The 15,397-nt window shown below is 40.7% G+C and overlaps 1 protein-coding gene and 1 pseudogene across 1 annotated transcript in view; both read left to right on the top strand.

Annotated features, from left to right (window-relative positions):
* The window catches only part of HSDL2 (hydroxysteroid dehydrogenase like 2), an 86,393-nt gene that overhangs the window by 64,751 nt on the left and 6,245 nt on the right, over positions 1–15,397 (top strand). The window contains exons 9-10 of the mRNA XM_017886751.1: positions 2,001–2,150; positions 7,448–7,576. Of these exons, the coding sequence (XP_017742240.1) occupies positions 2,001–2,150; positions 7,448–7,576 (279 nt within the window). The remainder of the gene's footprint in view (positions 1–2,000; positions 2,151–7,447; positions 7,577–15,397) is intronic.
* LOC108538580 (60S ribosomal protein L38 pseudogene) lies at positions 2,472–5,351 on the top strand (annotated as a pseudogene).

Below are 15,397 nucleotides of genomic sequence, written 5' to 3'. Positions count from 1 at the left end.
ACTGGGCGATAGAGTGAGACTCTGTCTCAAAAAATAAAATAAAATAAAATAAAATAAAATAAAAAAGGAAAAGTTTTTTTTTTTTTTTAATTTGTGGAAACATCATAATGAAAGGCAATTTATATTCAGTATACTTTATGAATTAATAGTTTACTTTGTACTATGGAGTATCTTTATGCTGTCAATTAGATTTCATTTACTAACCTTTGGGGAATTGTATTAGACAAGTTGGCTGTGTATAATTTGAGTTGAGAAAGAGATTCACCTTCAGCCTAGAGCACAGATTGGCCTTGGAGTTAATTAATGAATTGTTCTTACCTGTTTCTGGGGGCAACTACTTAGCTGCCCCTATGTGATTCTAGGACGATAAGTAAAGGAATAGAGTCTGGGCATGGTGGCTCACACCTGCAATCCCAGCACTTTGTGAGGCCAAGGTGGGCAGATCACCTGAGATCAGGAGTTTGAGACCAGCCTGGCCAACATGGTGAAACCCTGTCTCTACTAAAAATTCAAAAGTTAGCCGGGCATGGTGGTGGGCACCTGTAGTCTCAGCTACTTGGGAGGCTGAAGCAGGAGAATCGCTTGAACCGGGAGACGGAGGTTGCAGTGAGCCGAGATCAAGTCACTGCACTCCAGCCTGGGTGACAAAGCGAGATTTTGAGACAAATCTCAAAAATAAATAAATAAATAAATAAATACATAAATACACAAACAGTGACAGTATTGGGGCGCAGCATCATGACATGGGAGCAAAGCAGTCCTATGAACTGCTGTCTTCTCCCCTGACTTAACATCATATGTTAAGTTGTTATAGCCAATGGGTTAAGTGAATGCAAGTTTTAAAATGTTGCAGGCAACCTTCATTCCCGTGACCTAGTGTTTTCAGAGAGGGCAGCCTGTTAGTCAGGGGGCTAATAGTTTAACCTCCCTTTTCATCTACTGGGAGGATCAATCTGAATAAGTGAGATGGGGAGAACTTGAGGTTGTATGTCAGACCCTTCTGAGCATTCTCTTTTTGAGCAGGCTGTCCTCAGTTTTTTACATCATCTGTACTTAACAGAGCATTTCTAACCTGTGATGGGAGGATGCAGGATCAATCCATGGGTGAAAGGACTATGTGAATAGATTGAATATAGAGGTAGAGTGATTAGAAAGCACACGTGGGTGTTGATTCAAGCTACAGTCTCCAGTATAGCTCCACTAATTCCACAGCTGATATTTTGATTTCCATCTTTCTGATTCCAGTGTCTTTTTGTTCTCATTTGGTTTTAGAACTCAGAGAAATTGACAAAGGAGTGATTGATTATCATCCCTAATACCCCAGTAGTTGTGTTTAGGTCTGTTTATTTTTTTGAGACAGAGTCTCCCTCTGTCACCCAGGCTGGAGTGCAGTGGCGTGATCTTGGCTCACTGCAGCCTCCACCTCCCAGGCTCAAGTGATCCTCTCACCTCAGCCTCCCAAGTAGCTGGGACTACAGACACCAACCACCATGCCCAGCTAATTTTTGTATTTTTTGTAGAGACAGGGTTTCTCCATGTTGCCCAGGCTGGTCTTGAACTCCTGGGCTAAGTGATCCGCCCGCCTTGGCCTCCCAAAGTGCTGGAATTACACGCATGAGCCACCACACCCGGCCTTGGCCTCCCAAAGTGCTGGAATTACACGCATGAGCCACCACGCCCGGCCTTGGCCTCACAAAGTGCTCAGATATAGAAGGTCTGTTTATAATGAATATTTATAGTTTAGTAGTATTTTTAACCTAATCTGAAAGTCAGCCTTTTATTTGGAGAGTGTAAACCATTTACATTTATAGTCACAATTGATGTGTGTTTGACAGTTATTCTGTCAATATGATTTATGCTTTTACATGCCACTTAATGCATTTAAAGTCATTTTGGTCAAATAGGTCTAATTGGTGGCAAGTCTGTCCTGCTGATTAATTAATTCTGTGTGTGGTCCTTCACTGCCAAGCTTTAAGGTCATTTGCTTGAATATCTTATAGGTGCTGTTCCAGAATTCAAAGAAGAGAAACCGCAGCCGCAACCAAAACCACGTTCTGGAGCTGTGGAAAAAACATTTAGAATTGTTAAGGATTCTCTCAGTGATGATATTGCTAAAGCCACTCAAGCAATCTATCTGTTTGAACTCTCCGGTAAGGACTGCATCTGGTAATCTGAAGTTTTTATGAAACAAAATGGGGTGTTTCCTTTGGAAGAAAATCAGCCTCCAACAGTGATGCCCCGGATAGTTGGCTGCATTCAAGACCCTTACTCTTGAATGTAGACATTCAAGAACAGCACCTATAACTATTAACTTGTTTTTGTTGTTGTTTCTTTGAGATGGAGTCTTTGTCACCCAGGCTGGAGGGCAATGGCATGATCATGGCTCACTTCAGCCTCGACCTCCTGGGCTCAAGTGATCCTCCGACTTCAGCCTCCCAATGATCTTTATTTCTAGATTAAGATCAGTGCGTATGGACACATGTAAAGTAAAATTTTATTACAAATATTCCCAGTGTTATATAACTCTGGCATATTTGAGAGAAAATCCTGCCTAGAAGGGCATATGGATCATGACAGGTAATATGATACAGTAATTTATCAACTATAGGCACCTTGCCACTTTTATCTTTGACATTAACAGGTCAGTCTGAAGGCAGTCAGCTTTTTTTACGTTTTTGTTTTTTAAAATTTATTATTATTATTTTTGTGACGGAGTCTCGCTTTGTTGCCCAGGCTGGAGTGCAGTGGTGTGATCTGGGCTCACTGCAACCTCTGCCTCCCGGGTTCAAGCGATTCTCCTGCTTCTCAGCCTTCCAAGTAGCTGGGATTAAAGGCACCCACCATCACACATGGCTAATTTTTGTATTTTTAGTAGAGGTGGGGTTTTGCCATGTTGCCCAGGCTGGTCTCAAACTCCTAGCCTCAAGCGATCCTCCTGCCTCAGCCTCCTCCCAAAGTGCTGAGATTGCACGTGTGAGCTATTGTGCCCGGATGATAGTTAGCTTTTAAAAACCAATTAATATTGTTCTTCTCCATATAAAATTTACCCATGTTAATAATAGCTTGTGAACTAGCTGCCAGGGATGGTGGCATGCAGCTGTAATCGCAGTTACTCAGGAGGCTGAGGCTGGAGGATCACTTGAGCCCAAGAGTTCAAGACTGTAGTACACTGTGATCACATCTGTGAATAACCACTGCACTCCAGCCTGGACCACATAGTGAGACGCATCTCAAACAAATAAAAGTAAGAAACAGATAAAATTTATGTTAAAAAAAAAAAAGCTACCTCAGCCCCATTATACACAAACTTTTTTATACTTCGTCCTCTTTGCTTTATCTTAATCTATCTTGCCTTCCTTTTCTGACTTCCTTGCCATCCTTGGAATCCATCATCCATGGCTTTAGTCACTCTGTTCCTTGTGTCCTAAACTTGCTGGACACTTTGTGCTTATGCCATCACCTGTCAAAAGACTAGTCCTGGCTGAATCAAACTCTCTGGCTGCTCCATAGTTGCATCTAGGCTGCTAAGTTTTGAGGGAGGAAAGGAAAAAAAAAATATCACACCACCCGGGTGGTTCTGTACCAGCAGAAATTGACTATTGCCCCACTTCAGCTGAGGTTTAAGCAACACTTCAGAATTCTGTATTTTCATGGTCAGCTTACTGCTGCATTTTCCACAGTGACTATTTTAAACTTTCTCAGTGTTCCTGAAATCTCCCATATTTCCCTTCACCTCTTCCCTGCCAGTGTCAGCAGATAATTCCACTTGCTCTTTGACAGAGGTAGTAGAAGCCTGCAGACATAAATTCCTTCAGCTTCCTGCCATCAGATATCAAATCAACCATGATAGCCATCATCCTCGCCTCCTTCCCTCTTAGTAGAATGGAGCTCAGCTCTCCATCAGTGCATCTTAAGCTCTAATGTCTATACCAAGTACCTGGGATCTTCCTAAAATGCAAAATAATGATTCAGTAGGTCTGGAGTGGAGTCTGAGATTCTGCATTTCTGACAGGTAATGACAGTATTGCAGTCCGTGGATCATACTTGGAAGCAAAGTTCTAGATCCCATTTTCCCTGGCCTTCTCAAGAATTTTGTGCTGTTAATTGTACCTTGTCCTCAATCTGTTCATCTTGCAGCCTCCTTCCCAATGGTATTTTAATGTTCTCAATTCTTTTCTAACTTTAAAACAGAACCCAATGACAATAACAAACCACACACCCCATCTTTTTTCTCCTTTTCAGAGCCAGACTTGATTTTCATCTACAACTTACTCCCCTGAACACACCCTGCTGATACCATTTGTTTCCATTTCACAGAATTGGTTTTCACCAAGGTCCTTGATGACTTCCATGTCACCAGTGGGCATGTGTCATTCCTCCCTTGTGACCACACTGCAGCATTTGATACTGTTGACCACCCTTTCCTTGTGGAAATGCTCCTTCCCCGGTCCTTCATTGTAACCTCCTTGCTTTCCTTCCCTGCCTGTGATCACACCTTGTCAGTCTCCCTTGCTGGCTGCTTCTCCTCTGTCCTTCCCTTAAGCAGTGTTCTTCACGTCACTGTCTCAGCACTCTTGACACTCTACTCCTGACACTTTCTCTAGGAAACCCCAACCATTCACGTGGCTTCAATGACCATATGAACCGATTATGTGTCGCTGTTTCTAGCTTAGCCAGACTTCATCTGACATTTTTAGTTAACTATCACAAAGATGTCTCAGCCTAAAAATGTCCAAAACAACCATTCCCAGGACCTACCTTTGCAAGCACCCATTAAATCTGCTGAGTGTCTGGCTTACTGTGTCTCTTGGGCACTGTCGATCCACACCCTCTCTCTGCATGCTTCCTTGCCATGCCTCGAAAAATTGAGGAAATTCCTGGGTGGCTCATGCCTATTATCCCAGCACTTTGGGAGGCTGAGGTGGGCAGATCACCAGAGGTAAAGACCAGCTTGGCCAACAGGGCAAAACCTCATCTCTACTAAAACATATAAAAATTAGCTGGGCTTGGTGGTGTGTGCCTGTAGTCCCAGCTACTTGGGAGGCTGAGGCAGGAGAATCGCTTGAACCCCGGAGGCGGAGGTTGCAGTGAGCCCAGATCGCATCACTGCACTCCAGCCTGGGCAACAGAGCGAGACTGTGACTCAAAAACCGAAAGAAAGAAAAAAGAAAAATGGAGGAAATCAAGCACTTTCTGCTCAGATCCAGGCAAGTAGATGCCATATCTGTCAAGATCAAGAAAAATAAAGTTCACAGCAGCAGGATTATACTTTGGTTGTCACAGACAAAGAGAAGGCAGAGAAACTGAAGCAGTCCCTGTCCCCTGGTTTGACAGTGAAGGAGCTGAGATGAAGCAGACATGCTGGTTTGAGCTGTATTAAAATTTTAAACGATGCCTGTAATCCCAGCACTCTGGGAGGCCAATCACTTGAGCTCAGGAGTTTGAGACCAGGCTGGGTAACATAGTGAGACCCTGTCTCTACAAAAATAAAAATAAAAAATTAGCTGGACATGGTGATGTATGCCTATAGTCCCAGCTACTTGGGAGGCTGAGACAGGAAGGCTGCTTAAGACCAGAAGGTCGAGGCTGCAGTGAGCGGTGATCATGCCACTTCCCTCTAGCCTGGGCAACACAGCAAGACCCTGTCTTAAAAAATTAAAAATAAAGCAATCTGTTGTTCTTCAGTAGTCTTCTTCCACTTAAAAAACAAATCCACCCAAGCCAAGAACTAGCAGATCATTCCTATGTACCCTCCCCACCTTTTCGTCTTCATATGCAGTTACCTAGTCTTATGGTTCTGCCTTGAAATTCTCTCTCAAATGTACCCACTTTTCTCCATGCCTCTGCCATGCTCCCAGTCCAGGCATGCACCATCAAGCTCCTGAACTATCCCAGCACCATCCTTACTAAGCCCTCTCCATTCTTTTGATTTCTCTCCATGTATTATCTACACTGCAGGTAGGGCCATACGCAAACCTTACCATATGACACATCCTGTAGGATGAAGTCATTCAATCTTTTACATGACTGGCTGTGCTCAGACCTAGCTCACCCATGTACCTTCTAGTGCCTCACAAGCTCATCCAACACCCATCTACCTTCTAGTGCCACTGTTTTTTTCAGTTCCTCACACATGCTGCACTCTTGATTCTGGCTTTTTTGCATATGCTGTTCCCATTGCCTGAAATACTTTCCCTCTACCCTGTCCATCCAGCCAATTCTTACTTAACTTTCAAATCTCAGCTTCAACTGAGCTTTCCTGACCCTTTTTGAAAATTTAATTTTGCATTGCAGTAAAAGATACGTAAAATTGTAACCACTTCTTTTCTTTCTTTTTTTCTTTTTGAGAGTTAGTTTCACTCTTGTTGCCCAAGCTGGAGTTCAATGGCGCGATCTTGGCTTACTGCAACCTCTGCCTCCAGGGTTTAAACGATTTTCTTGCCTCAGCCTCCCAAGTAGCTGGGATTACAGGTGTTCCCCACCACACCTGGCTAATTTTTTGTATTGTTAGTAGAAACAGGGTTTCACCATGTTGGCCAGGCTGGTCTCGAACTCCTAACCTCAGGTGATCTGCCCACTTTGGCCTCCCAAAGTGCTAGGATTACAGGTGTGAGTCACCATGCCCGGCCTATTTTAACCACTTCTAAGTGTACAGCTTAGTAGCATTAAATGCATTCACATTGTTTTATAACAGTCATCACCGGCCAGGTGCAGTGGCTCACGCCTGTAATCCCAGCACTTTGGGAGGCTGAGGCAGGCGGATCACCAGGTCAGGAGATTGAGACCATCCTGGCTAACACGGTGAAACCCCGTCTCTACAAAAAATACAAAAAATTAGCTGGGCACAGTGGCGGGCGCCTGTAGTCCCAGCTACTTGGGAGGCTGAGGCAGGAGAATGACGTGAACCCAGGAGGTGGAGCTTGCAGTGAGCAGAGATTGAGCCACTGCACTCCAGCCTGGGCGACAGAACAAGACTCCATCTCAAAAAACTCAAAAAAAGAACAAAAAGGAAAAACAAAACAAAGAACAATCATCACCATCTATCTCCAGAACTTTTTCATCATTCCAAGTGAAACTCTGTACCTATTAAACAGTAACTCCCATTCCCCCATCCCCCAGTCCCTAGGAACCACTGTTCTACTTTCTGTCTTTATGAGTTTTCTTACTCCGGGTATTTTGACTCTTTAATGTGCTCCCACATCACCCTCTACTTCCTCTTTTGTGAGTAGAACCATGGTTTTTTTTTTTTTTTTAATTGAAGAGTCTTCAGAGCCTAGCAGAATACCTGGACATGCTTAATAAATATTTGCTGAATTTGACTGATGGAGGTCTGGGGATTTTAACTTGGGAAACAGCATTTTGTAAGATTATTCTAATTGAAGTAATTATTAAATTTAAGAAGAACAGGGCTCCTATAACATTGATTTCTATATGTTTATCTCTCTAGGTAAAGATGGTGGGACGTGGTTTCTTGATCTGAAAAGCAAGGGTGGGAATGTCGGATATGGAGAACCTTCTGAACAGGCAGATGTGGTGATGAGTATGTCTACTGATGACTTTGTAAAAATGTTTTCAGGTGAGTTTTCCAGTTTATTAGTTTACCTTATTGTTCAGAGAAAATTTAGTTCTGACATTTTGCTTTATCCCTTCCCAAATAATCAAAACTTGTAGATGCTGGCAGCAGTGGAATCTTAGTTTTGGGAAGGCTGTTCTTACTGTTGCCTCTATTGCCACGTCTCCCTCCTCTCAGAGGTGGAAGGTAGATGTCAGAATTATTTTCTTCCATTACTGAGAAGCCAGTAATGTTGGGAACAGAGAGATAATTCAAAGGGACTCCTGAGTGGGCTTCAACATATTAGCTGGCCTAAGGTATTATGTTTCCAATAACACCCCAGTCACTGGAGGCACTGAACTCAGTAGCAGCAATTCGCTTATCAAGAGTAAGGTCGTGCTTCCATCTTGCCAGCTGTTTGAATAGGAAACACATACCAGCCCTCAGCCATGGCCTAGTAACCCTGCTTTCTGTGGAGTCCTAAACCCAGAGAACCTTTTGTGTGATTTTCTATTCTGTCCATTTACCTCTAACTGTGCCAGAAAATGAAGGATAATTTTCTCTTTTCTACTCTTAGAAAACTACTCCAAATGGTAAGTTAATTAACGCAAATTCTAAAAAACTAGAAGCAGCACTTGAAACTAAGCATAACATTCTGATCTCAAGAGTCTTTCATGGAATGAATTATGTTATTCAGACTTTGTTCTGTTTTAATCTTTCTCAACAGGAACATGGTGTATTCTGTGCCCTCTAAGTCTTTCTTTCCAGTTCTAATTCAGGATGCTAATTGCCTACATTCCATCTGAGCCAATCTGTATACGGTGTACTAATGATCAGCATTTCTTCAACTTTTCCCTTTTTTTATAGTGGTGTTAAATGTTTATGAAAATTAGAAAAGAGGCCAGGCATGGTGGCTTATGCCTGTAATCCCAACACTTTGGGAGGCCAAGGTGGGAGGATCACTTGCGCCCAGGAGTTTGAGACCAGCCTGGACAACATGGGGAAACCATGTCTCTACAGAAAATACAAAAATTGGTTGGGTGTGCTGGTGTGCACCTGTAGTCCCCAGCTACTCCAGTGGTTGAGGTAGGAGGATTGCCTGAGCCCAGGAGGAGAGGCTGCAGTAAGTTGAGATAAGACCACTGCACTCCAGCCTGGGTGGCAGAATGAGACCCTGTCTCAATAAAAGAGAAAGTATACCTAAGAAAAAAGAAAATAAAATTATTTTTACCATACCACTGAAAGATGACCATAATATACATATGTATGATGCTAAACCATAACCAAACCAAAATATGGTTTAGCATCTATATATGTATATTATGCTCATCTTATTATGGTTTGCATAATTTGGTTTAGCATCATACATATGTATATTTGTGTGTGTGAGTGTATATAAATATACATGTGTGCTTATAAAAACCATTTTTGGTTTTATAATGGATCATACCATTACTACTGTTTGGCACTTTTTCACTTAATACACTATAACATCTTTTCAATGTTTATCAGTGGTTTTCCCTTTAAGGATTTTTTTTTTTTTTTTTTTTTTTGAGATGGAGTTTTGCTCCCGTTGCCCAGGCTGGAGTGCAATGGTGCAACCTTGGCTCACTGCAACCTCTGCCTCCGGATTCAAGTGATTCTCCTGCCTCAGCCTCCAGAGTCGCTGGGATTACAGGTGCCCACCACCATGCCTGGCTAATTTTTTGTATTTTTAGTAAAGACAGGGTTTCACCATGTTGGCCAGGCTGGTTTCGAATTCCTGACCTCAGGTGATCCACCCACCTTGGCCTCCCAAAGTGCTGGCATTACAAGCGTGAGCCACCATGCCCGGCCCCTTTAATGATTTTTAATAGTTTAGTGTTTCTTCAGTGTTTCAACAACTATCTCTCCATAGAGCTTAAACACAGTTCTTGGGACACATTTAATAAATGCTCAATGAATTGGTGAATTGGTTTCTTACAAGTATTTAACATGAAGACCATTTAAAATAAAAATTTATTGTCAACTTCTAAATGGAAATAACAGTAATTATGTATGATTTATTTATTATATGATTGCTATAGGTTAAGCAATACTCCCAACAGTCCTTTCCAATAAAATATGTTCTCCATTTTATAGCAGTAAGTACTGAGGCTTTGATAAATTCAATAATAAGCCCAAGGTCAGCTGATGAATGAGAAAATAGAGCTAGGATTTGAATCCAAGCTAACTCCAAAGCTTATGCTAGTCTGCCCTCCAAAGGTGAAGAAATCAAGTGACTTCTTTCTTTAATTTACATTTCACTTATGTAGCATACACTTGAAATAATAGGCTTTTTATTGGTATCTTTCTTTGAATGTGGTCTTGAGTTCACTGGATGAGGACAGTCAGTTATATGAATTATTTTTTAAAAAGTTATTCTTATCAAGTATATTTTACAGGTATGCTTTAGATCGGGAGCAAGTGAGTTTGCTTGTGCTTCTTATCTCCTTTTATTCTGTTTTTCCCATCTGCTTTCCTCTAAATGGGCACAATTTAGACTTTATATCCTAAGAATTCTCTTTGATGAAACCATAGCCATTTCTATGCCTAGTTTATATAGTGGATACATTATAAATATAAAAATTTAGGCCAGGCATGGTGGCTCATGCCTGTAATCCCAGCACTTTGGGAGGCCAAGGCAGATGGATGACTTGAGGTCAGGAGTTTGAGACCAGCCTGGCCTACAGGGCAAAACCCTGTCTCTACCAAAAATACAAAAATTAGCCGGGTGTGGTGGCACATGCCTGTAACTCCAGCTCCTTGGGAGGCTGAGGCACAAGAATAGGCTGAACCTTGGAAGCAGAGGTTGCAGTGAGCTGAGATCAAGCCACTGCACTCCAGCCTGGGTGACTGACTGACACTCTGTCTCAAAAAAATAAAAAATAAAAAAATAAAGCAACTAGTAACCAACTAATCGGAATCTCTCCTTTTGGCCAATAGAGGCCACTATATGGTGGAGCAGTATGCTAGAAATAAAGTAAATTGAGCAATATTACTTTACCTGAGGAGGGGTGTGTGTGTGTGTGTGTGTGTGTGTGTGTGTGTGTATAAAACATTGAGCTTACTAGCTTTTTAAAAAACCTTTTGTTAAAACAGTATTGTTGAGGTCTAATTCACATGCAATAAAATTTACCATCCTAAGTATAAATGATTTTTAATAAATTTATAGTTGCACAGCCATAACTACAGTCCAGTTATAGACTGTATGTTATGAGAACATTTCATCACACCAAAAAATTATCTCATGTCTCTTTGCAGTCGATCCTATTTCCACTCCCAACCTCCTAGCCAGCCAAATACTAATTTGCTCTCTGTCTCTATAAATTTGCTATTTCTGGACATTTTATATATGTGGAATAAAACAGTGTATAGTCTTGCATCTAGCTCCTTTTACTTAGCATAGGCTTTTGATATTCATTCATATATATGTTGTAGCTGGTATCAGTAGTTCGGTTCCTTTTTATTGCTGAATAGTATTCCATTGTATGGATATACCACATGTTGTTTATTCACTCACCAGCTGATGGACACTTGGATTGTTTCAAGTTTTTGGCTATTATGAATATTGCTGCTATGAACATTCTCATACATGTATCAGTATGGATATTTGTTTTCATTTTTCTTGGGTAGATTTTTAAGAATGGAATTGCGGCCGGGCGCGGTGGCTCAAGCCTGTAATCCCAGCACTTTGGGAGGCCGAGACGGGCGGATCACGAGGACAGGAGATTGAGACCATCCTGGCTAACACGGTAAAACCCCGTCTCTACTAAAAAAAACTACAAAAAACTAGCCGGGCGAGGTGGCGGCGCCTGTAGTCCCAGCTACCCGGGAGGCTGAGGCAGGAGAATGGCGTGAACCCAGGAGGCGGAGCTTGCAGTGAGCTGAGATCCAGCCACAGCACTCCAGCCTGGGTGACAGAGCGAGACTCCGTCTCAAAAAAAAAAAAAAAAAAAAAAAAAAAAAAAGAAATTCTAGGGTTATAGGGGAGGCTGTTTTTTATTTTTTTTTTTTTTTCTTTAAAAAAAAAAAAAAAAAAAAAAAAAAAATAATGGAATTGCTAGGTCATATGGTAAGCTGATATTTAACTTTTTTTTTTTTTTCACTTAAAATAAAATAGAGATAGGGTCTCGCTTTGTTGCCCAGGCCGGTCTTGAACTTTTGCGCTAAAGCAATCCTCCCACCTCAGCTTCCCAAAGTCCTGGGATTACAGGTGAGAACCACTGTAAGCCAATATTTAACTTTTTAAGAACCTACCAAACTATTTGCTACAGTGCCTATACCATTTTTATAGTCCCATCAGCAATGTATTAAGGTTCCATTTTCTCTACCTACTCACCAACACTTGTTGTCTTTTAAAAACATTTTCTTTAACTGCTCCCTGCAGAGCAGGGTTAACTCATAGGCAGTACACCCAGAGTTGGCTTGTTGTCTTTTTTATTATAGCCATTCTAGTAGGCGTGTAGTGGTATCTCATATGTTTATTTATGTGTTTGTTTATTTTTTGAGACAGAGTCTTGCTCTGTCTCCCAGGCTGGAGTGCAGTGGCATGATCTTGGCTCGCTGCAACCTCCACCTCCTGGGTTCAAGCAATTCTCATGCCTCAGCCTCCCAAGAAGCTGGGATTATAGGCATGTACTACCACACCTAGGTAATTTTTGTATTTTTACTAGAGACGGGGTTTCACCATGTTGGCCAGGCTGCTCTCAAACTCCTGGCCTCAAGTGATCCACCCACCTCAGCCTCCCAAAGCGCTGGGATTATAGGCACGAGCCACTGTGCCTAGTGTTGTTTTAATTTGCATTTTCTTACTGATAATGATGTTAAACAGATTTTCATGTGTTTAATAGCTATTTATATTGGGTGAATGGTCTATTCAGTCTTTGCTCATTTTAAAATTGAGTTGTCAGCCAGGCATGGTGGCTCATGCCTATGATTCCAACACTTTGGGGGGGCCAAAGAAAGAGGATACTTGAGGCCAGGAGTATGAGACCAGCCTGAATAACACAGTGAAACCCTGCTTCTAAACACACACACACACACACACACACACACACACACACACACACACACACACACACACAATAAAGGTAAAATAAAATTGAGTCATCTTTTAATATTGAGTTGTAAGATTCTTTATAAATTCTGGATGCATGTTCTTTATTGGATATGTGATTTGCAAATATTTTCTCCCAGTATGTGGCTTCTCTTTCCATTTTCTTAATAGTATATTTTGTATTACAAAAGTTTTTTGTTTTGATCAAGTTTAATCTATTATTTTTTCCTCTTATGGTTCATGCTTTTCCCACTAAATATTTTATTCTTTTTCACTACTGTGAATGAAATTATTGTTGTTAGTTTATTCCAAATTGCCTGTTTCTGGTATATAGACCTATACTTAATTTTTGTGTTTTGATTTTGTATCATTTGAATTAATCAGTGAAGCCATTTTGTAAGCTGGGATTTTTTTGTAGGAATATTTTTAATTAACAATTCAATTTCTTGTTGAATGTCAATAGCTTTTTAAAAACAGCTTTATTGAGATATAATTCATATACCATACAGTTCACCCATTTAAAGTGTATTTTATTTTTTGAGACAGAGTCTCGCTCTGTCAGCCCAGCTGGAGTGCAGTGGCGCAATCTCGGCTCACTGCAACATCTGCCTCCTGGGTTCAAGCAATTCTCCTGCCTCAGTCTCCTGGGTAGCTGAGATTACAGGAGCCCACTACGACGCCTGGCTAATTTTTGTATTTTTAGTAGAGACAGAATTTCACCATGTTGGCCAGACTGGTCTCAAACTCCCGACCTCAGGCAATCTGCCTGCCTTGGCCTGCCAAAATGCTGGGATTACAGGCGTGAGCCACTGCGCCTGGCCGCAATCGGCCGCAATTAGTCATTTTAAAGTGTACAGTTCAGTGACATTTAACATTCACAATGCTGTGCAACCACCACTTCTCCCTGGTTTCAAAATTTTTTCATCACTGCAGAAGAATACCTGTACCATATGTAAGTAAGCACTTCTCATTCTCACCTCCCCTGGCAACCACTAATCTGCTTTTTCTCTATTGATTTGCATATTCTGAATATTTTAAATAAATGGAATCATACAATATATGTTTTTTTGCATCTGACTTATTTTACTTAGTATAATGTTTTTGAGGTTCATCCAAGCTGTAGCATGTATCAGTACCTCATTTCTTTTTATGGCTGAATATTATTCCATTATATGGATTTGCCACAATTCATTTACCCATTCATCTTCTGATGGACAGTTAGGTTATTTCTGCTGTCTGGCTATTATGAATAATGCTTCAATAAACATTCATATACAAGTTTCTGTGTGGATATATGTTTTCCTTTCTCTTGGCTATCTACATGGGAGTAGAATTTCTAGGTCATAATATCTGTTTAACTTGTCAAAGAACTGCCAAAAGGTGTTTCATAGTGGCTGCATCATTTACATTCCCACCACCAATGTACAAGGATTTCTATTTTTCCATATCCTAGCCCTTACCAACACTTCTTTTCTGGGTTTTTTTATTATTTTGTTTTTTCATTATTGCCACCCTAGTGGATGTGAAATGGCATCTTGTTGTTTTGATCTGCATTTCTCTAATGACAAATGATATACATTTTTTCATGTGCTTATGGATCAAAGGTATTTCCTTGGAGAAATGTCCATTCAAGTCCTTTGCTATTGCAAAATTTGGTTATTTGTCTTTTATTATTCAGTTTTAAGAAATTATGGCCAGGCGCAGTGGCTCACACCTGTAATCCTAGCACTTTGGGAGGCCGAGGAGGGCAGATCACTTGAGGTCAGGAGTTTGAGACCAGCCTGGCCAACATGATGAAACCCTGTCTCTACTAAAAATACAAAAATTAGCCAGGTATGGTGGCAGGCGCCTGTAATCCCATCTACTTAGGAAGCTGAGGCAGGAGAATCGCTTGAACCCAGGAGGCGGAGGTTGCAGTGAGCCAAGATCATGCCACTGCACTCTAGTCTAGGTGACAGAGAGACTCTGTCTCAAAAAAAAAAAAAAAAAGAAATTCTTCATATGTTTTCAGTTACATTTCATCAGATATATGATTTACAAATGCTTTTTCACATTTTTTGTGGGTTGTCTTTCACTTTCTTGGTGATATATTTTGAAGCACATATGTTTTTAGTTTTAACGTTCAACCTATGTTTTTTGGTTTTTACTTCCAGTGTCATATCTAAGAATCATTTGCCAAATCAAGGTTAGGAAGCTTTATCCCTATATTTTCTTCTAAGAGTTTTGAGTTTTACCTCTTACATTTAGGTTTATGATTCATTTTAAGTTAATTTTTGTAGACAGTAGGAGAGTCCAACTTCATTCTTTTGTATGTGGATATCCAGTTATCCCAGCACCATTTGTGGAACAGACTGTTTTTTCCTGTGTTAAATGGTCTTGGCACCCTTGTTGAAGATCAGCTGACTATAGACACATGGGTTTAAACCCATAGATGTATAGGTACAGTTAATTACAGAATTACCAAATAACAATTTCTACTTGTAAATCTATACTCAAAAGAATTGAAAACAGGCACTCAAACAAATAAATGAACATGCCTATTCACAGCAGCGCTATTCGCAATGGGCAAAAGACGGAAACAACCCAAATGTCCATTAAGAGATACACGGATAAACAAAGAGTGGTATATACATACAATGAAATAGTAGCCATAAAAAGGAATGAAGTACTGACACATGCTATACCATGGGACATTATGCTAAATGAAAAAAGCCAGACACCAAAGATCACATATTGTAGAAATCCTTTTATATTAAATATCTAGAATG

Source organism: Rhinopithecus bieti, unplaced genomic scaffold, assembly GCF_001698545.2.
Source record: "Rhinopithecus bieti isolate Rb0 unplaced genomic scaffold, ASM169854v2 scaffold_16175, whole genome shotgun sequence".
NCBI lineage: Eukaryota > Metazoa > Chordata > Mammalia > Primates > Cercopithecidae > Rhinopithecus > Rhinopithecus bieti.
Note: the sequence above shows the minus strand (reverse complement) of the source record. Positions and strands in the feature narration are given on the sequence as shown.